This window comes from Uranotaenia lowii, chromosome 2 (assembly GCF_029784155.1).
Source record: "Uranotaenia lowii strain MFRU-FL chromosome 2, ASM2978415v1, whole genome shotgun sequence".
In the NCBI taxonomy this organism is placed as follows: domain Eukaryota; kingdom Metazoa; phylum Arthropoda; class Insecta; order Diptera; family Culicidae; genus Uranotaenia; species Uranotaenia lowii.
In genome coordinates, this window is record NC_073692.1 from 218988802 (window position 1) to 219014335 (window position 25534).

At 43.8% G+C, this 25534-nt stretch overlaps 2 protein-coding genes across 4 annotated transcripts in view; one reads left to right on the top strand and one right to left on the bottom strand.

Annotated features, from left to right (window-relative positions):
- LOC129743786 (cytohesin-1) overlaps positions 1–12902 on the top strand; it is a 129650-nt gene extending 116748 nt beyond the window's left edge. For all 3 annotated transcript variants that reach the window (XM_055735975.1, XM_055735973.1, XM_055735974.1), the window contains exon 11: positions 12493–12902. In XM_055735975.1, the coding sequence (XP_055591950.1) occupies positions 12493–12647 (155 nt within the window). In that variant the 3' untranslated portion in view covers positions 12648–12902. The remainder of the gene's footprint in view (positions 1–12492) is intronic.
- Positions 12903–20165: 7263 nt separating this feature from the next.
- LOC129742335 (uncharacterized) lies at positions 20166–25186 on the bottom strand. Its single transcript, XM_055734226.1, has 2 exons — positions 23474–25186; positions 20166–23348 (listed from the first exon to the last, which is right to left on the bottom strand). Exons 1-2 carry the CDS (start codon positions 25184–25186, stop codon positions 20166–20168), a joined length of 4896 nt encoding a protein of 1631 aa, XP_055590201.1.
- Positions 25187–25534: the final 348 nt, after the last annotated feature.

The following is a 25534-nucleotide window of genomic DNA, read 5'->3' on the forward strand; positions in this document are numbered from 1 at the left end:
GAATTATATTCCAACGGTGTATATTTTCTCTTGACCAGTTAGCATCTCAGGAGACAAGAGCATTGTCAATGATCTTTAGAAACTTCTACCTTCTGCTGGCAGACGCAGAAGGTCAAATATCGTCCTTGAGCTGAGTCCATTAGCTTTGAGATTGAGCACTAAAATAGTGCATCATTTGACAGAACATAGGAACAAAACAGCGCGAACAACTATACGAATTATGAGAGTAAGCCAAGGAGATCTTTCCAGGATACTTTAAAAGTTGTACAGATCAACTTACGCCACGCCAGCTACCGCACTTTGTCTTCTTTCTACGGGACCTTTACGAGGATAGCTTGAATTGAGTGGAAATGTGGAAGTGGAAGTTAAAATCTTTAAAATCGGTATGAAATCGGTATGTTTTGCCAAAAATCGGTAATCGGTATATACCGATTCTTGGTCAAAATTTTGCTCAAAAATCGGTATGAATACCGGAAAATCGGTATGTGTGGCATCGCTGGTGGACCGGCTGGCAATGAGCGAGAGAAGAGCGATGAGGTCCTCGTTGGTGCCGAGCGACCGCATGGTCCCGAAGAGGAAAGAGTGCCGGACCCGATCGAAAGCATGATCGAGATCGAAGCTGATCAGCTTCCCGGCGCGACGGTGGTGGCGGAGGCTGGCGATTCGGTCCTTCAGAGCGAGAGTGGCTTGAAAAATATTTTGCTCTGAGTTGGAGCATTTCTGCCCGTCACTCAGAATGCGGTGCTCTTTCATCACGCTCTCCAGCCTGGACTTGAGGATGCGTGAGAAGAGCTTGTTTGTAGTCGCTGTTGAGAAGCGAGATCGGACGGTACGATCGCGCCGTGTTATCTCCACCTCTCTTCTTGACCAGCACGATGATCCCTTCGACGAATGCAGAGGGAAGATTTCCTCTGAGCGCCTCATTAAGCAGCAGATTCAGTTCACGGTGGATGACATCGAACATGCGGTGGTAAAACTCTCTTGGAATACCATCGCAGCCGGGGGATTTACGTGGAGCACTTGATGATATTGCCGACCAGATTTCGGCCGTCGTGATTTCTCTCGTGCAGGCTTCGTTCGATGGGTCGTTAGGTGGGACGACATTTTCGCAGGCAAAGCTGTTTTCGTCCTCTGCTGCTTCCTCTTCTGCATAGAGAGTCGAGAAGTAATCGATCATGTGCGCCTCGATCGCATGCGGCTCTGCTATTGTTTCGTCCTGCTCCGTCCGCAGCTGTGTGATGACGGTCTTTTTTCTTCGCCTTTCCCCCAACTGGAATACAGAGATGGGTTCTCCCGCCACATGCATTTCATTGATTCGCATGAACGTGTGAGAAAACCTCCGTTGTAGGGCGAGCATTTCTCCTTTCAGGCGGTTGATGGTAGCCAACATTTCTGGGTGCTGGTAGTACCCATCGTAGGCGACACGCAGCTCGCTGTAGAGGCGCTGATGTTCGTCGTGAAATTCTTCGTAGAACACACGAGATTTCCACTTAAAAAATCGTTTGATTTTCGGCTTTGCAAAAGAAATCCACCATTCGATCCAAGAGCCAAAATTTCTACGCTGTCGGGTCCAGTATTGCCACTGTTGCTGGAATTCCGCAACGTTTTCGTTGGTCAGGAGATGTGGACGGAGGGACCAAAAACCTCGGCCCTGCTCTTGTCCCAGATGTGGGAGGCAAAGGCGGAGTGTCAGTGCTTTGTGGTCGGTGAATGAGCAAACGTGGGTGTGTGCTGCTCTCAGGTGATCGCGCAAACCGCTGCTGACGTACATGCGATCGAGACGTGATTGGGAGTTGCGGCAGACGTATGTGAAACCACTATCGCGTGGACATAATTTTTCCCATACGTCATGCAGCTGCAGTTGTTGGATGGCTGTTTTGAGAGCGGGACTGGTGTTTGGGCTGCTTGAATCGCATGCTCGAAGCACACAATTGAAGTCGCCGGTCAGGATGACGTGCGAAGTGCGGTGACGGAGATAGTAGGGAAGTGTTTCCCTGAAGAAAATCTCCCGAGCAGCTCGTAGTGCGGAGCCCGAGGGAGCGTAAACATTGCAAATTGTCGTGTCTTGCACTCGCAGCGCAAGCAGACGGCTGTCCAGGCTTCGCTCGACGTGCGTGACCTGGATGTGCTGCTTAAGTGCGATAGCTGTGCCTCTTCTCGTGTGGTCTACGTTGAAAAAAACGGTGAAGCCAGGCAAGGAGAGCTGTTCGTTTTCCACTTCTTGCAGACACACTATGTCGAGGTTTTGGCTGCTGATGAAGGTTCGGAGAGCGTTCAGTTTCGTGGGGTTCGTGATGGTGCCGATGTTGATCGACGAGATGTTGTACGACGAGAGAGCCATTACAATGGAATTGCCAGCTCCTCTTCGGCGTCCATGCCGTCCCCAGTGGGATTTGGTCGAGATTTTTTATTTTTTATTCGTTGGCTCGTTCTGCTACTCGTGGAGGCAGTGGAATCGTCGGTTTCATTGCCATTGCTGCTTTTGCTCTTCGATCGCCCCGATTTCTCCGCTGGCTTCTTGAAAGCATCGACCAGAGGGACCACCAGTTGCGGTAGGGCTAACGACGACGCTGACGACGACGACGTTGGGATTTGCGTTCGTTGGGTTCGTGATGGTACAACCACCACTGCAGGTTCGTTGCTCGAGCTCGAGGTTCCATCGTGGCCCGGAGCAGTCAGTTCAGGAAAAGCCGCCGACGACGATAACACTGGTGGTGCAGCGGTACACTTTTGACCGACTGTGTTTTTTGGTCCCGCACCAGCTGGCTTTCTGGGTTGATGACCGGTGGTTGACCTGTTAGTCTGCCCAGAGTGCTTCGCCACGTTTGCGTAGCTCTTCTGAAATAGAAGCTTTTTGTTCTGGACACATGATATGCCAGTGTGTGCTTGCTCCTTACAGTGGCGGCAAGTTTGCAGCTGTCCCTTGTAGGTGACGAACGCTGTCTCTCCGTCGATGTTCACCCACGAATCGATATTCTGCTTCACTATCATACGGGCAGACCATATGCCGAGCGGGATCCCTTCGTCTTCTTCGCTTCCGCCCCACATCACTTCACGGATCGAAAACACTTCACCGGACTCGTTTAGGAAACTGACGATTTTTTCTTCGGGCACGTCTTCAGGAAGATCATGGACCCGCACTTCAACACTGCCATCTTCCAAGCTGATCCGTAGCTTGATCTTCTTCCCCTCCCCAACCTCCACTTCATGTTTCGCGTCATGTTCATCTACGACTTTTTGTGCTATCGCCAAGTCAGTGACCTTGACGAAAGCACAAGCTCCACCTCTGTGGCACTGAAGTCGTTTAATGTCTTCTCTCTTCAATCCAAGCACGGATCGACAGAAACCAAAAAGTTTTTCGACCGACGGCTTGACGGTAAACTGCGAACAGTCTATCTTGAAAGTATTTTCCCGCCTCATCGCGGAAAACTTCAAAACGCGCCGCGGCACGGAACTGAGAAATACAATTTCCAACGGTAGATGCTTCACTTGTGATAAGCGCACTCGAAATAAAAAGACGTCTGCACGTCTCAGAAGCTGAGCGATAACTTCATCAAAGCATGTAAAAGCCGCCTCAGGGAACTGCAAACCATGCAAAACCGTGTCCTCAAGACTATCTTCAAGTTGCCTTATTTATATCCTTCTGAGTTGTTATATGGCATGAACAACTCGGTACTTCCAATACGAGGTGCCCAGGAATTCCAAACGTTAATGTTCACCCACAAACTCCTGACAAGCAGAGAATCCCACCACAATTTGCGCCTCGAGAGAATGGCGTCGCACCACTTGTCCAGAAACGCAAATCATCTCCGCCTATCCCGTGTAAGGACGGAATATGGGAAAAAGAAACCCAGCTACTTTGCCAGTAAACTCTACAACAACCTGCCAGAGACCCTGAAACGGTCTTCAACGCCCTCGCGATTCAAAGCGCAACTGTTATCGATCTGCAAGTAGAACATAAACCGCTTCCTCCGCTAAAAAAATATTTGTGCCACACGTCTTATTAATATCATCTTTTCGCTCTCGCCCCTCCACCTAGCCCACCGCCGCCCAAACGCCGCTCCAAACCACCGCCACCCACCCGCCACCCGCCACCCGCCACCTCCCATCAGAAACGCACCACCGCAGCAGCCACAAAAAGCTACGAATATGTATAATACAAGTGTAACACCCTATTATATTGTATAAAATTGTGAAATAGCAAATGAAAAGTGCCAAGCACTCCTTCACAGAGCATTATCTCGCTTACTGGAGTGCTCATACATATTTTGGAATACCTAATATTGTAAACGAATTGTTAAAATTGTTTTGACAGGGTTTTGTGCCTGTTGGAGAAGAGGCTTGAGAGAAGCTTAACTCCAGCGGGCTTTCCCTGTCCGAGGAAAAAATAAAAAAATAAATAAATAAAAAAATAAAGTAACGATAATCAGGAAGTCTTTCTGCAAGAAGTTGCAGCAAGTAGTAAAACAGCATGAGCACAACGAGAAGGTAATCGGATGATTACCACCGCCAATCAACTGATAGGAATAGGTTTTCACTTGGACGTCAGGTGGTAACGCCGACCTCCCAACGAATCCTCTTCCATCGGACCACATATATCGGAGTGGACCAAATCCAGAATACCAGTAGCTCGCGTTCCGACATGGCTAAACGGCAATCGAGTTAGTTTGCCTTCAACACACACCTTGCAATCTCCGCATTCCTGACCGTTGAACTTTATACCATTGGCGAGACCATCCTTCAGCAGCTTCAGATTCTTGATGCACATGTGCCCCATGCGTTTGTGCCACAATCGAACAGATTCTCGAGTTGGACACGCCAGGACAGGCAACTTCTTTTGATTCAGCTTGAACAAGTCGTTGGATCTGCAACCATCTGAAATCAGCTTGCCTCGGGAATTTCGAACTTCGCATAGTTAAGGAATGAATCATCCGCACAGAATGAAAATCCCAGAAAAAGAAAAGAAAAAAAAATCGAACCTCACATCCATACTGATCGAATGTGACAGTGTGACCTTGTTCCACGGTTCTTCCGACAGATTTACGGCTGAAAAAAACGAATCTGAAGCAAGTTTTCTCGAAGCAAACGATACTTTGATCGAAGGTGAGGTTCCTGTCATTCCCACGGTGAGGCGAAGCAACAGAGAACGGTTCATTTCTACGAGATACCTCAATTATCAGCTCGATTGCACTGGCCTACCTTCATCGAAGTTCGCTGATGGTTCATCGCCGATGATTGAAACTGGATCGGAATCCAGGCGTATCATCGCTGCGCACCCCTCGCCTTCGTCAAATGAACAACCAGGTGATAATGAGGTCCCAACACGGTTGATGCTCTGCGATCATGGGCGCCTCCCCCAAGGCAAGTATAATTATAATTCATTACTTTCCCTTAGTTCAATTACTGGTTTAGATGTTTCACAGTTCGTGCCGGATGATCCCTTGTCACATCAAGAAGCGTTTGCCCCTTGACGATGCTTAAATCTCGAACGGTACATGGGAGCTTTGTGATCTGCCCGCAGGACGAAATGCAATCAAATACAAATGGATGTACCGAACCAAGCTGAACGTTGTTGGCAAAATCGATCGACACAAAGCCCGGCCCGTCGTCAAAGGATATTCACGTCAAAAGGGGGTAGATTACCAGGAAACCTACTCTCCAGTTGTCCGGTATGTTTCGCTACGTTATCTTTTCGCATTCGCTGCACGCTGGGACATGAAGGTCGATCGAACGGATGCCATTACTGTGTTCCTTCAAGGAAATTTGACTGAGGAAATTTATATGGAGAAACCACCATCCTTCATCTACGAGAACAACAAATCCAAGGTATGTCGTCTCAAGAAAGCGCTCTATGGACTCAAACAGTCAAGCAGAGTCTGAAACAAGAAGCTTGATGTCGCTTTCAAGAAGTTCGGCCTCCAATGTGCCGATTACGATCCGTGCGTGTACATCAAGGTTTCCGGAAACAAACGATTATTTGTAGCTGTTTACGTTGATGACTTACTCATCGTTAGTAACTGTGATCTGTGGAAAAGGAGATAAAAAGAAAGCTGAAGCAAGAACTCGAAATGAAGGGTTTGAGTCCCGCCAAGCATTTTCTGGGAATCCGAATAACCCGGAACACAAATCAAATTGCTGAATCGTTTCAACATAGCCAATTTCAAGCCGGTCAGTACTCCGATGAACTCGACGGCGAGGTTGTCTCGTAAAAGTTGCGCAACGAGTGCTGAGGAAGCTGAAAGGATGAAATCTGTTCCAAACCAGGAGGCGATAGGTTCGTTGATGTATCTGGCTCAATCAACTCGACCAGGTATTCGCTACGCGGTCAACATTTTAAGTCGTTTCAATTCAAACCCTGGAGAGCGACACTGGGATGCGGTGAAACACTTGTTTCGATATATACGAGGAACATACAAAATGCGATTGACGTACACGAAGACGGACAAACCAGACATCGATGGATTTGCGAATGCTGATTGGGCCGCCGATCAAGAGGATCGCAAATCAATTACTGGATATGTCTTTACCGCACAAGGAGGAGCTATTTCCTGGAGCAGCAAGTGTCAGCAAACCGTCGCTCTATCCGTCCGTTCGTACGTCTCAGTGGTCGAGTGGTTAGCGTGGTAAGACGGTAATCGCTGGTCCACTGATGGTATGGGTTCGATTCCCATCTCGGTACTGGGTGTTAAATGTTAATCTTAAGTTGTCCACGTCATTTATTCAGTCTGTAAAGCCTAAATCGGCTAAGACGGTGTATGTCTTTTTTTTATCCACATGTGAGGCCGAATACATGTGGTTGTCAGCTGCGGTGCAAGAGGCTCTATGGTGGCGACGACTGCATGGAAAAATTGAGGATGAGAAGGCTGTTGTAATCCATTGCGACAACCAAAGTGATATTTTCGTTGCCCAGAATGGTGGATATCATGCGAGGACCAAACACATTGATATCCGTCATCATTTCCTTAGGGATGCATTGGAGAAAGGCAACATTGCTGTGGACTACATCTGTACAGAAAAACAAACTGCTGATGGACTGCCCAAGCCACTGAAGCCACTGAACATTTCTTTCAAAGTGATCTCGGTCTGCAGCATCCAGAAGTTTGAGGAGAAGTGACAAGTTTTCCCATCGAAGCAATCAGGTTTTCTCAAGAACATTGGTTGCTATGAAGAATCAATAAAATTTTCATTATGTTACTTGCCCTTACGAAAACCACACACGTTTCATTTCACTCTGCCCACTACATTTGCACATTGAACAGAACACATAAAAATTGCTAAACGATTCTATGAACTTTTTCTTTTTCCTTTACAGGTGTAAACTAAGCAGGAATTTCATTTTTTTTAATCCAAACCTTGACTGCCGCTATTCGCAAGACTGTCCCATATGCATTTTCGTCATTTTTCAGTTTATCTCAAAAATCGTTCTGTTCAAGCCAATTGTCATCAGCTTGAAGAATTTTGTAGTTCCGGAAATTTCTAGAATTTGTAGCAAATGATTATTCCCACGTGCATCGAATGTTCTGGAATTTCTATTTTGTTCCACACAATTTGCTCTTACCGAAGGTTCCAGAACCATCTTTGTATATAAGTTAGCGCATGACGGGAACATTCCAGAAGGTTCGATGCGCGTATAAATAAAGCCTCGTGTTGCAAGACGAAGTCAGTTCCATTCAATAATCGCGCGCGTTTATATCGTCTAAATCGTAAGTGAACCTACCAAGTAAATGTAACCTTGTAAGTTTAAGAGTAGAAAATAAAGAGAAACCGTTAAGTTGAAGTGATATCGTATCTTATTTGAAGAACAAACCCAAAATACAGTCCACTTGCCCAAACACGTTCAAATACAGTTAGTTCTTCAATTTAGACTAAAAACTTTCATAACTTTGTTCTCAACATATATGAAAAAAATACCAAGTCATGTCTGTCCCATATGAAATATACCCGCAAAGCTGTCCCATATGTCTATTTGTACAGAATGCTTCAAAATTGCTCGTCTAATTTACGTTAATTTTACAAATATTCATACAATGTGTGCGACAAAATAAGCATTCATTGAAATTGCGAAAGTTAGACCAAATAAAACAGTACAGTAAAGTTAAAAATAAAAATCTCCATAACTTTTACATGCTAAGTTTAGCCTTATGGGTATATTCCGTCAAACTGTTTTTTTTTTTAATTTCGCATGAAGCTTATTGAATTGTTCTTTGTAAAACATGGAAAATAGTCAGCTACAAAGTCATATTTTTTAGGTTTTTGTCATGCTGTTACTTGCTGCTTGGACTTTCATAAAATCTATGACCAAAAATACGCGTACCTGGTAGCACACGTTTAAGTCATATTGAATTGATTTTTTTCATCAAATATTTGCAGCCAAGATACTTTGCTGTTTCTGATTCAGCATTAATTTGATTTGAAGGTTTTTATAGTCTTTCTAAAAAGATAATCGACCGAAAAACTTTCCAAAATATGATGGTACAGGTTGTTTTATTCATGGAACGTTGTTATTCATTTTATTTTAGACCCACTCAATTCTTACGATAAACTTTCTTAATCTTTGACTATCTAAACATATCATAAACATCAATTCAAACTTATTTTTATCTGTAAACAACCAGTAAAGTGAATAATACAGCGCAGATAGAGAGAATCAAATGATCAACTGACAAACGAAATGCCAAATATGGGACAGCTTTGCGGGTATATTTAATCCGTATGCGAAGTATACTCGCAAGGCTGTCCCATCATTATTTTCTCCTCCGCATCAACAACTTTCAAATCAAAAACATATTGGACGAAATTCTACAACAATTATCTTAATATCTGTGAAGAAAGAAGTAGAAAAGGTAAAGTTTCAACCGAGAAATCCACGAAAGTTTATAAAAATCTTAAAAGCCGTTTTTCTCGGTTCGTTGTTTTTGCATATGGGACAGACTTGCCGGCAGCGGCAGTTGAGTGCTTTTGTAATTTTTCTTTATCGTAGCGGAACTGAGAACTGAGCTACCTTCCAACATGTTCTTGGATGGTTGGGGAAATCTTGTATAAAAATCGGTAAACCGAAAAAAATGGAAGGAATGTTTTTTCGACTTGCAGTCTCGTTTTAAGCGTAAACGATTTTGATTTACGTTTCCAAAGTTTCAATCCTTGTTTGATCTTCTTCAGGGACTTACAAAAAAGTGTTTATTTATATTTTGTAGATGATGGAAAGAATTGGATGAACATGAGATATCAAAGAACGAAAGAACATAAGCCGTAAATATCATGAATGTTTCGAAAAAGATACAACGGTTCACCGGCAGGAATTGAACCTGCAATCTCCGCTGGGTGATTATTTAGTTGGTTTTGCTGATTACAATTATTTATGTTTTCTTACCAAGTCAACTTTCACGAAAGAAAAGCAATTTTTTTCTGTAAAAAAACATAGTCAAGTGTCTCTAATTAGTGAATAATCATAATCTCAAAGACGTCATTTTAAAGTCATGTAAGAATGGTTTAATGGAATATAAAAAATCAAAGGGGTTTTGTAAAAAGCACATATATACGGCTCTTGCAGTGTAGAATGATCTATACGTTTGATTGTGCTCGGGTTTATTAGAATTTCATACGTTTGAAAAATTTTAACACATTCCACGCACTTGTGTCATGAGAGTTGAAATTTTCAAATAACTCCCACAGCAGAACTTTCTGTGCTTCTTAAAAAGGATGATTCAATGCATTTGAAAATGTTTAAAGGGTGATACGGTCAAAATTTGGTCAATATCAACTTGACGTATTTCTTTAAATTTTGCATTTAAAAAACCTGAACATCCCTCATTCTGAAGGTGTGTGTGTAGAATGTTGCTCCTATTTTGATTTTGGTATTCACTCTTCAGTTGTCAAAATGCCGTCCATGGAAGAAGAGCAGCGTATCAAAATTTTGCTCGCGCATCGCGAAAATCCGAGCTACTCGCACGCAAAGCTGGCAAAATCGCTAAAAGTTGCCAAATCAACGGTTACAAATGTAACTAAAGTGTTTGGGGAACGTTTGCCGACAGCCAGGAAGTCTGGATCGGGGGGAATTCGAAAACCGGAAGCCGCTGAGACGACAAAGAGAGTTGCCGGTAGTTTCAAGCGAAACCCTAACCTCTCTCTCCGAGATGCCGCAAATAAGCTGGGTGTATCGTCTACAACCGTGCATCGAGCCAAAAAACGAGCCGGATTGTCGACTTACAAGAAGGTAGTGACTCCAAATCGCGATGATAAACAAAATACGACAGCCAAAGCGCGATCCCGGAGGCTGTACACGACGATGCTGACGGAGTTTGACTGCGTGGTAATGGACGACGAAACCTACGTCAAAGCCGACTACAAGCAGCTTCCGTGACAGGTTTGAGAAGAAATATCTGGGTTGGCAAGCCATCTGTACCTGTGGCTTGAAAAGCAGCATTTTCATAGCTTCCGGGACTGTCAACCAAGAAATTTACGTGAAAGAGTGTTTGAATAAACGTCTGCTGCCTTTCCTGAAGAAACACGGTTGTTCCGTACTGTTTTGGCCGGATTTGGCATCTTGCCATTACAGTAAAAAGGCCATGGAATGGTACGCCGCCAACAACGTGCAGCTGGTTCCCAAGAACGAGAACCCTCCCAACACGCCACAGCTCCGCCCTATTGAGAAATATTGGGCTATTGTCAAGCGAAACCTATTCAGAAGACCCAAAAAACTGCTAAGGACGAGCAGCAGTTCAAGGCAAACTGGCTTTCTGCTGCGAAGAAGGTGGCTGTACAAAATCTGATGGCAGGGGTTAAGCGTAAGGCCCGGCAATTCGAATTTGGAAAAGCGGAAGCCTAACTGAATATTTTTCCTGAATTTTATACTAATTAAACTTGAAAAAGAAATTTAATTTGATTTTTTAAATAAACGATTTCACCGATTTACACGCGTTTTCCCTTGACCAAATTTTGACCGTATCACCCTTTACCAGGTACGCGTATTTTAGTTTATAGATTTTACGAAAGTCCAAGCAGCAAGCTACAGCATGAGATAAACCTAAAAAAAACATGGCTTTGTAGCTGACTATTTTCCATGTTTTACAACAAATAATTCAATAAGCCTCATGCGAAATAAAAAAACAGTTTGGTGGAATTCCGCCATTAGGCTAAACATAGCTTGTAGGAATTATTGAAATTGTTATTTTTGACTTAACTGTACTGTTTTATCTAGTCTAACTTTTATAATTTTAATGAATGGCTGTCTTGTCGCACACATTGTATGATTATTTGTAAAATTAACGTAAATTTGAGAAGAAATTTTTGAGCATTTTTTAAATATAGACATATGCGAGTATAATATTTCATAGGGGACAGACATGACTTGGTATTTTTTCATATATGTTGAGAACAAAGTTATGAAAGTTTTTAGTCTAAACTGAAGAACTAACTGTATATGAACGATTTTGAAACTAACTGAAAAATGACGAAAATGCATATGCGACAGTCTTGCGAATAGCGGCAGTTCTCGAGATGCACAAAACCAGATCTAAATTTGGCTCCATTCGAAGTGAGTTCTATTGCAATTTCTTCTAAATTCTTGGGCCATGTCGAATTTCGAAAGCCGACAAAAACCGTTTAAAATTGGTTAACAATGCTGAATATGCCTTGAGTATTCAACTTTTTGATCGGGTCATAACTTTTAAATTTTCAATAGTACATAAATTCAAGAAAATCGTGCATGTGAAATATACTCAATATACTTAAAACATGGACAGTGTTGCTGCTGCATACATTTAGGGCCAAAAATTATGAACATTTCTCAATATTTTTTAGCATAAAAAACATGAAATTTGACCTTCATGCAACTCCCTAGGTCCTCCCACTTTTCCCATGTTTTTTTTTCAAACCTAACAATTTGATGGGGTTTTTATTCATTTTTTCTATATAGGCTTTCTCAAAGAAAAATGTCCGTTTTTTAAATATCCAAAAATTATCACAGAATGACCATAAAAATAACGCTAAAACTATACCTATACAAAGGAAAAAAGTTAAACTTTCACATAAAACAACCCATTTTCTTCTAAATGCTATCATTTTTTCAGGAGAGGTGTTTGTGAGTCTTTGAAAAAAACAGATACTTTAAAACTTTGAAATAACATTTTAAGTAAAAGAACAATTTTCCAACTACTAAACAAATTCGGTAATCAAAACACACGTTGGGACTTTGAGTTTCAAGCATCAATAAAAAAATTTCAGATTTTCATTGGTGCGGAATGGTGCTTTGAAACTATTAGAGATCACCTGATTTTCTACATTCCTTAAATTATAGACCGTTTTGGCTTTCGTGTATCTTATAACAATTATGATTACGAATAAAACCCAAATTTCATGATAGATTAGCTTAACTGTGATTTTCTTCATGAGTTTGTTTTTAAATTATTATTTAAATAATCAGGATTTGCTATTTCCAAACCTCCTTAACCAAGTCTATACAGTCTATCGTGAATAATCCACTTTGCATTCCAGGGATTTTAGTTCTAATCTTCAACTGGTTAACCTGCTTTGCCTTCGATCGGCCGGACTCATCGTTGATAGGCGGTGAAGAGGATTGTTGTTCGTATGAAATTGAGCAGAAGTTTGCTGCAATTGGCGTTGGCGTGCAGCATGATGTGCAACGATAGTAAAGCGTCGCGGAGCGCTTTTTGGATTTTACGGACCTACGAACATATCAAACCACAAGTGGGTCCAGTCAACCGAAAGGCGAGATTAATTACCGGAAGTCCAAAGGCGTGTGTGTTTGTTGCGAATGTGAGGATGATACCTATTCCAAGAACCCAGTAGCACAGTGATCTCCAAAAAAAGATGAAGCTTTTTTAGGTTTATGTAAGATTTACGGAATGAAATATTTTGAAATAAATTACAGTTTATTAGTTTTATTAACGTTTTTAACACTATAGTAAGTATTCAGAAATTCTAGAAAAGAACTAATCTAGACTCCCGTATTCAACGTAGGTGGCAAACCATTAATCTCTGATATCAGTTTTCGCGTTAACTTATAATTGCATAGATTACTCTCTGGAGCCACTTTTTAAATTTCATTTCGCGTGATGACAAAGTTATCTTGAATGCCATGGGGGATATTTTTTTTATTATCTGGCGTGTTTTCACAGGGGGTCTTCAGATCTTATCCAAAATTGAAAATTTGATTACTTTTACGACTTAAAAACACATATATTTTTTTCAGATTTCTAATTTTTTTATTATTCGTGTTAGGTTCGGTTAGAATTTTTTGAAAATAAAATAAACCCATATTTCGAAGCTACATAGTTCTGTTATTTTTCAACGGAAATCATAAAATAGCACATCAAAACGCATTGAAATTTCATCATTTATTTAAATAAAATATTAAAAAAAACTAAGTAAATATCTTTGACATGAGAAATTGTAAATAAGCTTTCAATGGTGTCAAAAAGTACCGTCTGCATCGCGGAATATTCTGCAAAAAGTTTAGCCCAATTTGTTACCGCTTCAATTTAGTTTTTCGAAGTCGGCAACAAACCTACGGATAACCCAAATATCTTTTTTCTCTTTATTTGTTCGCGTTTAATTTTGTTTTTCTTTTGTCATTATGGCTCGTTTAGATGTTAACGTTTAAATTTAAATTTAGCTATAATTAACTTGTCCAATGTTGTCCTATTCGGGTTGGTTGTCAACTGACAGTTGACCTATTTGAAAGTCTCTACTCACCGGATCTTCTAGTTTTAGCGAGAGAGAGAACTGGGGTCAACGAGAGAGAGACTACCGTAGATGATACGACAGGGGTCTTGGGCGAATGGAACCGAGAACCTCGTTCACTTAAGTCGAGACCAGGAAAGCAACCACAAGAAAAATTAACCTGAAAAACCCTCACCGCCAAGAAGTTCGGATTTCTGTGCGTAGTGTGGCCCACGTGCCTTATTTTCCGGAAGTGTACGGGTGTGTTGAGTGTGTCCGGTATCCGGTACAATACTTCCGGGCTTGCGAGCCGGAATCAGTGAGGTGCTGTCGTCACCTCCGTTACATTGGTGCGTCAGTTAGCGCCCGTACCTTCCCAACCATTCCGAGAAGCGTCCCGTCGCTTTCCAACGCTTCGTCGGATTCATAGGTCTCGAGCGCACCCGCTAAGCAGACAAGGTAGCGGATCCGAACGACACCACTGGTGTAACCCACGTGGTGTAATCCGTCTGAAGACCATCATCATCCACCGGTAGCGGCCAGCATCCCCTTTTCCGAACCGGTTGGTGTTGGTAAACAAAACCCCGACGGTCGGTCGGCCGTAGCTCCGTGCGGACCCCAGACCCATCTAGTCCCCGGGAGCCCAGGACGTTCCTCAAAATCCGGTGTCCGAAGCAGCAGAAGGCCCTCCCATCTAAGCCTGGTGATCACCCACTTGACCTACAACCTGAAGAAAGGCAACAAAACGGCAAGTCCAATAAAAGCATGAATTCGTAACTTAATTTCTTAGCTTTGTAACTTATTGTTTGTCGAGCCATATATATGTTTGTCTTGTCCGCCAGAGTTTGTTCCACCTTGAATTACGATTGGTTGTTCCCATTCTCCCTAGGACGTCGTAGCGACCCTGAGAAAGCGTAAGTATCGTCTGAGCTAGCTGGGAGTATTGGCCAAGGCCTTTACTTTCAAATTAACCTTCCCATGCCGTTCGCAAAATTAATAAATTCACGATCACGTCATCGAAATGGCACTTGCATCCAGAGCCATTGCTATCAAAAAAATTAGCTGATTACAATTAGGCATCATTATCACTTACCAAAACGACAAATTCAAAACAGATGAATATCCTCCTTGCTAACATGTTTCGCTGATGACAACAGACGCAACGACTTCAAAAAATTTCACAACAGCAACAATGACGGACCTCAATTTCATTTTCTAATACGAATTTACCACAAAATGCTAGAGAAAAACGCACAAAACGGATTTGAAATCATCCACTTAGACTTTACGTGGAATTCATGAGTCAGTTCGAAATGACGCATCGAAATCTTAGTTTACTTGAAAAATCCCGTAGAAATGATTTCTAAACTCTTTTGCGTGTAGGAAAGCAGATTTCGAGAGCACTATCGGGAGAGCAATCGATTTTGTTCGATTTAAGTTCTCCCGAGGGGTTGTGGGTTGCGTGATGCTTGCTACAAAACGTTTGAAAATCAGGTCGAATTCCAACATTTTAGTAAATTCGGAAAACGTTGCTACAAATTTTTGAAAAAACTTCACAAAAAGCATACCAATCGAATGGGCAGATTCTAATGAATCTCGGGGTATATGAAAAGTGTACAGTTTTAGTGAAAATTTCCGAGAAATCACGATGACAAAACCCATCAACCCAAGGGAGAGTTCTAAAAATGTCAAAAAAGTTGTTAATTTCTTTCAGATATACTGAAAAACTGTTTTTACGAACAAAGTTTGTTCTATGAAATTAATCCAGTTAACAAAAAAAAAACTAAAAATTGATGTTGAAAAATCGGTTTATCCAAAAGTGAGATACAGCGATGCAATGATAAAATGGATCTATTTTTTTAAGTGAGAGTTTTTCTACCGGAAGTTCTGGAATATCGGCCAAACTTTGCACTGGATCCCTACATATTTGTACATCTGTAGAAAAGTTATTTCTTACCAAATTTGGAAAATCGTTAAGCTAAGTCAAAACAATAGATCATTCAGAAGTTATTAGCATTTCAAAAAGAGCTCTTTTTTTGGACTTATTTCATTAGGAACCGACTACCGGTAATTTCCTAAAACACATTGACTTAATTTTATAATATTGAGAAACTAGATTAAATGACCTAAACAACGAATATAATATCATCAAAATCGGTTTTTATTTGTGGCCAGGGGAACGAGCGCAAGAGCTCGGGTCGATATGACCCGAACGGCTTATTATCGGTTATTTTATGGAGCCATTTCCGATGGTAACCGGAAATTATCCGGTACTACAGATTGTGTATTCTCCGGCTCTGCATACTTGTTAAAAATTTCAGATTTTTCCGAGTTTTTTTGTCACGAGTTATTGAATGTACGCTTCGGGTCATCTTGACCCGAACTACGCGGGAAGGTTAAGACGGCTGAAATATGAACGATCTAAATTTGCATGTTTTCTAGCGGGTGATCTCAAACTTTTGGCCGGCAGTGTTAATTTACAGGAAACTCAGTAAATTAAAAACTTTTGTATCCGACTGAATTTTTCAAAAAACCTTTTCGAGTTCTCAAAGACCTCGAAAGGTTTTGTGTTTTATTAAGGGTTTTTTGGTTCTTTTTTATATTCAAGAGCGAGTGAAAATGCTTTATCCCAGGTCGATGACCAGAAATGATGGATCACATTAATCAAAAAAAGGATTAACATTTTTAGTTTTTAATACACACTGATATTATTATTTGTTTTACGATTTCTGCGAACAAAATACCTCATTTCCAGCCGCTGAAGGATAGATGATACTACTATTATTAAAAGGAGCACTTTTTTGCGTGCTTCCATCGAATTGCCCCTCGGAAGCGTATGTTACTGGTGGCATCGTTCCTCCTTTTCCTTTGGGCCTGATGTCGTTCTCTGCACCACAGTGGGCCAGGCCGGTTTACGTTTTCATTTATTTTAATGTTAACATTGTTGGAGGTTTTTCTTAATATGAAAAGGCGTGGGAGTGCGCACGGTAAAGCTCCTCATCACCAAATATGCCACAACTAATAAAAATTATGTTCTCGTGATTGCATGTATTCAAAGAAACGTCTTACTCACTCTGACTTTACTTCCGGCGCGGCATGCACATGCACTACAGGTATCTGCTCGCCTATCGACTCGAGTGCCCACTGCCATCAAACTGTTGATCTGCCAAGAGTGCTGTTCCAACAACACAGGATTCCGCTAGCGATGCAGCACGGATCGAGATGGTGGCCTTCTCGCATCTCATGCCTTGCGAGAATGTTGTCGCGATCATTTGGTGGGTACTTCCCTTGTGATCGATGAACCAAAGCTGGCCGGATGTCGAAACCGGATCTAATTTTTCTGCTACGGTCGCTCGCAGGCCTCTGAGGAGCCCCAGCAAAGTCCGATTCTGGGATGACTTCTTGCGATGGCTTGCGAAGCGATGCTGTTGTTGTTGCTGATGCCCGATTGTCAAGTTTGCGGTCACCGGACCACGGAACCTTGCTTCTGCGATACCCGCTGGCGACCAGGATGCGGATCGCCTGATCGACCCAGGCCCAGATGGCTGTTGTTGTTGCTGACGCCCGGTTGGCAGATTTGTTGTCACCGGACGATGGAACCTTGCTGCTGCGATGCTTGTTGACGACCCGGATGTGGATCGCTTGTCGGACCAAGCCCAGATGGCTGTTATTGTTGCTGCTGCCCGGTTGGCAGACTTGTTGTCACCGGACGATGGAACCTTGCTGCTGCGATGCTTGTTGACGACCCGGATGTGGATCGCTTGTCGGACCAAGCCCAGATGGCTGTTATTGTTGCTGCTGCCCGGTTGGCAGACTTGTCATCACCAGACGACGGAACCTGGCTGCTGCGATGCCCGTGGACGACCCGGATGCGGATCGCTTGATCGTACCCGGCGCAGGTGACTGGCGAACAGTGAGGCGCACCGACGTGAGTTGACGTGGCGTGGCTACGGCTTGGCTGCTGGGGACTAAAGAGGGGAAACAAAAAACAAAGAAAAGCCCCGATATTGGGGCTGTTATGCTATGGGTCTTCCCTAATGCCAATGCGATGTAGTGCGCTCCGACTGACTGGCTCTGCCCGTTGGTCTTCGGCAATCAGCCCGCTCAAAGTTTTTTGCAGCTTTGAAAGGAGCGCTGTGTCTGAGCCTCCAAGGCCTTCCCCGCAGCGTTTTCCGAACCGTTTTGATGGGCGGGACAACCAGCAGCCGCCAGAACCGTTGAATTCTTGCTCGGTGCAATCCGGAATCGGCACCGGAGAATGTCGACTATCGTGGTGATGTCCGGATCCTGCTGATCGTCCTCCGCCTTCCGGTTACGGTCGAACCGACGCTTTTCACCAACGCGCTCAATAAGAAAAGCGTCCGCGCGCTTTTTCCTTCAAACACCTCGTCAGCAATTTTCGGTATTTTTTTTTCTTTTCTTTTCGACACTCCGAAAAATGATTTCTTCGTTTTTAGTTTTTTTTTTTTTGACATTTACACCGTACGAGGGGTGTTCCAGAGTGATGTGAAAAGTTCCACACTGAGAGAACTTCAGCATATGTTTTTTCTAATTCTGTGCTACTTGTGTGCGCAAAATACGTTACTGAATACATGACTAATAAATACAACTGTTACACAATCCTATCATGGGATCAGAGTTTTTTGTGAGGCTTAGAAGAACCTCACAAAAAACTCTCTGCTTCCGCTTAGGTTCCGAAGCGCCGAGACTTAGAAAGATCAGAGAGTGTGGGTAAATCCCACGCGTAACTTGATTACGATGAGCGGCTGAACCGCTAAGACGATAACTATACTGTACTATACGGCAGCTGAACTGCAAAGCTATACTATACGGCAGCTGAACTGCAAAACACGGCCACACTGTGTGCCTAGATGGTGATCTCAACGCCATCTCATGGTGGCTAAACGTCTCTGAATGTTGCACTCTGATTGATCCCATGAAACATTTAACTAAAATCGTGATAGCTTAATAATCAAAAACTAGACGATTTAACAGGTAACAGATAAGAAGTTTGGCATTTAAACTAATCTACAAAAGATTTTAAGCAAGGCAATAGGAAAGGGAGTATTTAGTTCCCAAATCGTCAGGAGTCCGGAATAGAGGTTATCAACCGCGCCTCTAGATCGCGTTGCTTTTGATCATTTGTCCTGACGACCCCCAAACCGTACTTAATATTTGACTTGACCCAATGGATAGTATTTAAGAGTGAGTTGAATTAAATTGCATTATTAAAGCTTGAATTCTTCATTATGTTTTCATAGTAAGTGGGTTTTGTGTCCAAATTGAACAGATGTGCCATAGATGGGGTTTGTTCAGTAGTTCGTGGCCTCCAATCTTGGTTAGTGCTTATTTTAGCAGCATGTTGCTCGTCATCGTCAGTGATGGTACTGCGTGCATAGCGGGATAAACGAGTAGATGAGTGCCTTGGAAGTGCCACAGCCTACACTGAAGTCGATATGGCGGTAGCGGCCGTCATGATATCTACCCCTCACAACTTGCAGTGCAGTGCTGTATTCGATGGAATGTCGTTTCGGGATGTGCCTGCGTCGCTTCGCTTCTGTGGTGGTGACTTTGTTTCGCCGGTTCCTTTCCTAGGAGAGCGAAGTGACGGGTTCCTGGCTTGACGTGTTCGGGTTTTGTCGAAGTCGGTGTGCCGTTACATTCGGTATTTCATCACATTCAATGGTTCGTTGAATGCGTCTGCTGGCTGCATTTGTTGTTCGATGACGAATTTCCTCCGTAGTTTCTCTTCGGTGTTTTCATACCTCGTTCCGTTGATAGTCTGACGGGTTTTCGCTTTCGGTTGTTCGATGATTTCGGAGGCTCTTCATGATGCTGCCTAGAATGTACAACGATGACTTTTCCTCCGAAGAGCATGAGAGGCAAGGTTGAGTAGATGTCGGTCTGTCTGCCATCATGATTTCGTATTTAGGTGGCGTCTAAAGCTCGTGGTTGGCAACATGAAGTCTGCTTACATAGCTTGAATGTGTACCTGCTATTCGTTTTTGTGGTTGTTGGTGTCCTGACAATCGTTTCAATTGCAGCGACGTGGTGTGTAGCGCCTGGCTACGGTGACTCACCAGTTCTACTATCCCAAGCGCGATAACGCTGCTGTGAATGACAGGATTGCTTTCAGGACACTGAGCGGCGGCAATCCCACGCAAGGTTGCCGGCCCTCCCCAAATTCTGACGAACTGCATGGCCGAGTTCTCAGAGTCCGTACAGCTGACGCTGGTCCCACGCAAGGCCGTTGTCTCCTTCATGAACGCCTATTCTTGGTACTCGTCGGTGCACAAACAACGAATTAGCCTCAGCTGTGTTCCCTTGAGTTGTTCGACTGGGAGAATTCTTCATTTTTAGTTCCGAGTTGTTGGGGCGAGGTTTCAAAGATGATGTTGGTCCTTCAGCCTTCTCCATTTCGTGTTTTCTGCTCCAAATGAGCTTGTGGTCAGCTTGAATGCTTACATAGCTCTAAAAAATCGTTCTTAGTCCGCTTTGATATCCTTAGCGTGGTACTGACCACGTTTCCCGGTTGACACATCTTCAAGAGTGTACAGGTTGGTACCAAGTACTGCTTTCACTATCGCTGGCAGGAATTTCGGATCTAGTTTACGATTTATGTGATCCACCTTAGACGACTGGGTAAAAGTTCTTCGCCATACCAGATCTCCTACGTTAAATATCACAGTTCTCTTTCGTAAATCATACCGCTCCTTCGACTTCGCATGGTTGTTTCGGATTCGTTTCATCACAAACTCCTGTATGCGCCTGATCGTGGATAAACGGATATCCAGAGCGATTTTTGGATCTTCGTCGGTGTTCAGACCTTCCTGAGTGTACAAATCGGTGTGCAGGATTAGTTCTCTTCCAAAATTTGCGACGTGCGGACTGGTTCCCGTTACTTCATGCTTGGCGCTGTTGATGGCTGCGCAAATTGCAGGCAGATGCTCGTCCCAGGTCCGATGATCCTCGTCTATCAACGATCGTATGCAGGTTACCAAGACTCGATTGACTCTCTCTGCGTTATTCACCATAGGACAATAATACGCCGTCAGCATGTGCTGTATGTTGTGCTTGCTCAAAAGAGATTTAAAGGCAGAGGAGATGAACTGTTTTCCGTTGTCTGAAAGGATTATTCTTGGACGTGAGAATTTCAGGAAGACTTGATTCTCGAGGAACTCCACCATCTTGCAAGAATCCGCTGATTTCATCGGATGAACGACGATATACTTGGTAACCCAATCCACCACGACAAGCATAACCGTGTTACCAGAACGTGAGCGTGTTAAAGGACCGACAAAATCTATGGAGATTAGTTCCCATGGGGTGCGTGCTGGCTTCAGCTTCCCCATTTGAGGCATCATCTTGGAGTTTGCAGCTTTGCTACCTTTGCAAACCTTGCACTGCTTGACGTACCGTGAAACCTCTTCTCTCATCTTCGGCCAGTAGAAGTGTACCTGAATTTTCTGCAAAGTCTTTTGAAATCCCAGATGCGCGGCTGAAGGTGCGTCGTGGAATTTCTGCATGATTTCTACACGATTTTCCTTGGGTATTGCTTTCTTCCAACGATGCGTAGTGTTCCCGGCGTCATCCTTGGAGGTACAATTCTTATACAACTCGTCCTGAATGATCTGAAAGTCGGCGAACTTGTTCGGCGTTTCTTTAACGTTCTGCTTCATTCTAGCATACCAGTCATCTGCATTTGAACCTTGAGTGAATGTTACTGGAGCTACAATCCTGGACAGCGTGTCTGGAACCACATTTACCGATCCCTTTCGGTAGCGAATCTCAAAATCAAAAGCATTGAGTCGTAGCAGCCATCTGCACATCAGTGCTGTAGGATTCTTCATCGTTTTGAGGTAGCTGAGGGCAGAGTGGTCACAATACACGATGAAATGAACGCCTTCTACGTATCCTCTGAATTTCTCGATGGCTCTGATTACTGCCAAACACTCTCGCTGCGTCACCGAATATTTCCGCTCTGCTGTCGATAATTTTTGTGAGAAGTAGCATATTGGATGCTCTTGACCATCAGTTTCTTGAGTAAGTACTGCTCCAATCGCTACATCACTCGCATCGCAAGCGATCGCGAACTGCTTCGTGTAATCCGGTGGCGCAAGAATCGGCGTCGAAACCAAGGCTGATTTGAGTCGTAGAAATGCTTCTTCCGCTTCAACCGTCCACCGAAATTTGTGTTTTGTTTTGGTGAGTTCCGTGAGAGGCGTCGCTATCTCCGAGAAGTCAGCTACAAACCGACGATACCAGTTGCACATGCCGATGAAGCGCTGCACCTCTTTCCTGGTTGTTGGAATCGGGAAATTGACTACGCAGCTTGTTTTTTCCGGATCCACCATCCAGCCATCTTCGTTTAATACATATCCCAGGTATTTTATTTCTTTCCTACAGAAACAGGATTTTTCAGCAGAAATTGTCAGATTAGCCGCACGAAGTCTTTTGGCCACTTCTTCAAGTAACTTTATATGCTCTTCAAAGGTCTCCGAACACACAATAATGTCGTCAAGGTAGTGGAAGACCTTTGGTTCCATATCCGCGAAGATGGTAACCATTACTCTCTCCAGTCCTTGGCTAGCGGTGCACAATCCGAACGGCACCACCTTAAACTGGAAGTGGCCGCGCTGAGGTACCGTAAAAGCCGTAAGTTGCCTTGAAGCTGTTTCCAGAGGTATTTGCCAAAATGCGTCCTTTAGATCAATCGATGAAATGAACTTGCAACCGCTGAGGTTATTCATGATAGCTGCAATCTGCGGGATTGGATAACCTTCGTTGATCATAATGGAATTTAGGTGGCGAGCATCTAGACATACTCTATACTGACCCGTTTTCTTTTTCACGGCTACCAGCGGGTTGTTCCACGGCGAAAAGCGAGCTTCTTCTATCACGTCCAGCTTTATCATTCGGTCTATTTCCTTGTTTACCTCGTCCAACACGTATTTCGACATCACATAGTAACGCTGCTTTTTCGGTTGCGCTTCCCCGATTTCAATGCGGTGAGTGTATAGATTCGTGCGACCCAGACGACCTTCCGTTGCTGTAGGGAAGTTTGCTACTGTTGCTTCTAGGATGACTGATTGTTCCGGCAACAACTGCTTCTGTTGATGTCTCTTGCTCGTTACGTTGCTGTCGAAGTTACTGTTGACCTCCTCTTCATCGTTGCCCTGGACTTCACCTTGTAATTTCATGCTACAACATATGGCCTTGACTCCGAATTCATTCCAAAAGTTCATCCCCAGAATCACGCAATCCGGCAGGGTCGGTAAAAGCAATACTGGGATTACTCGGGTCTTTCCATTGTAAGCAATAGGTAGACGAACAAACGTTTGGAAATGATGCTCCGTTCCATCTGCAGTCTTAATTCCTCCAGCCAACGATCCTTTCCGCAATTTTAGCTGCTCCACTAGCTGTACACAGCTTCCTCCGAGAAGCGAGCAGTTCGCCCCGCTATCTAACAGACCAGTGATGCTTTTTCCCAGGACTTCGATTACTGCATGCGGTCGATTGTCGTTGTTTAGATTGATGACTAAAGAGTTGATGTTGTTGAAATCCGGTATTTGGGAAGGATCATCAAAACATGGCGAGGAATTTGGTCCCTCCGTTACTAGTTCCCCGCCGGGGCGTTTCCCGAACGATGACGGCAACTTGGGCAGCTCCTTAACGAAAAACCTTTTTGCCCACACCGATAGCAGAATAGTATCGCTTGTGGTTTGGAACAATCCATAAAGCGATGTCCCTCCTCGTCGCAATTCCAGCAAATCATTGGTGGTCGAGTGTTTACGCTCGTTGGTTCTGGTTGCTCCTGACCGGACACGGCCGGTCGCGATTGATTTTCCCGCGTGTTTGTAGTGTTTTGCTCCCTGCGTTCAAATCTCACCCTCAATGCGTCGACCTGATGAATCAGTTCCTCCAAACGATCTTCCACCTTGTTGCTACTGTTGATCACCGACGATTCACCGTATGAACTCACTGCTTCTTCATTTCTGCGACTGTTCATTTCTTCTAGCACATTGACTCTTCCGTAGCGCTGATTCATCGGAACACTGCGATTAGCGCGTTGTACTGGCACTGGCGTAGCGAGCGATGGTTCTAACAGCGATGCTGCCGGAAGTAGCATTCGCCGCTGCAGCTGTTGGAGCTTTCTGAGCTCGTCGAATTCCTTACATGCTTCTACCAGTTGTTCAACCGAAGCTGCTTGCTGTGCTGCTGCTACCGGAGCGTACGTAGAATTCATGTTCTTTTTTATTATAAACAATTTCTCTCTATCCGTTGCGGGAGGATTTGCATAGCTGAACAGTGTAGAAATGTCTGCGAAGAAGTCACTAAAAGTTTCTTGCTCCCCTTGGAGCCGATGATATGCCTCAGCCCTCAAAATGTATGCGTAGCTGCTTGGTAGGAACTCTCCCCGGATTAACCGCTTGAAATCACCCCAGGATCTCAAATCGCCTCTCAAGAATGCTCTCGCGTACCACTTTAAAGCATCACCTTTCAATAAGTGCTTGATGTTCTGCAACAAAACTTGCTCCGGAACCTCTTCTGACAATGCGAACACCTCCACGCTTTGAATAAATTCGTTCAACGACGCGCCATCCCTCTCACCTTTGTAGAAAATCTGCCAATTGTGAATCGCCTTGCTCGAAGAACGTCGGTCTTCCCAGCGCCGTTGTTGGTTTGCTTCCTGTTCACGTCGCATATATCGCTCCAGTAATTCATCTCTTAAACGGCTGTACTCATTCCTCGCAAATGACTCTCCCGCTTCTCTTGAAGCGTACGGTGGCGGAGCAGAGTCGTCTTCCTGAAACCCAAGCTTCTCGCTGCTTCTAGCTGCACGATGACGACTAAACTGTTGTGGCTGTGACCCAAAATTACGTTCTTCAGCGCCGCGCAGGTATGATGCTGCCTGCTGCGATTCGTGCACGTTGCGCTCTCGGTCTGAAAGCAGTTGCCTCTGCAGATGTCTCCTCGAAACTGGTTCTTCAACTGCGGCAACTCCGCTCACCCATGGTGAATTCCCTAAGTACGTGCTTTCGCGTCCTGAACTGAATGAGTTGGCCTCCGACTGCGATGCACTGCGAGCTGGCTGCTCCTTTCCGATGTCGACTAGCTGATTCGAGCTGGCTGCGATCCTGTCCCTCGAAGCTTTTGGAATGGTTCCTGTTCTGCTCGACTCGGCTCGGGATGCGCTCAGATCCACTGCTGCTGCACCATAATCCTCACTAGCACTTAGCACTTGTCCACTTACTTTCTTTCGCGGATTATTTAACACGTCTTCAATGTCCTCTAATGAACATTGAACCAGAAGAGTGAGAGTTTTATACATGTCTTCTAGCTTTGATGTTGGTTCAACTATCGCTAGACGATCCCGATAATGAATCAGACGCGAAATGGCTTGACGCATAAACTGATAATCGGCTGCTTTGTAGGCCGTTTTTAATTGATCAAGCAAAGTATGTACGCGTTCTTGACAGACACGAATATTTTGCTCCGCATCCATTATGTGCGAAGAATTGTCGTAAATTTTATTGCTTCTTATATCTTCTAGCATAATTTGCCGAAGTTTCAACGCTTTCGCTCTTCTAGGAAGAGAGCTTAAATTTGCTACGTGACGTAGCGCCAACTCATAACTCACCTCGTCTTCAGAAAGACAAGCTGGATCCATATCTATTTTGAAAAAAGGGTCTAATAATCTTAAATACAAATTGCCAAACTTTTAAACTTCAAAATATGCTGCATAAACTAAACAGCAACATAAAAATACCACAAAAACAATCAAAAATGTGGGTTAATTGTAGTTGGGCGCCAATGTTGGAGGTTTTTCTTAATATGAAAAGGCGTGGGAGTG

Coding starts and splice junctions, on each gene's coding strand:
- LOC129742335 (XM_055734226.1), bottom strand. CDS start 25,186: ATGGATGCGGAGCAAAATATTCGTGTCTGTCAAGAACGCGTACATACT. Junction 23,349..23,473: donor AGCAACCAGAACCAACGAGC/GTAAACACTCGA, acceptor TTTTTCGTTAAG/GAGCTGCCCAAGTTGCCGTC.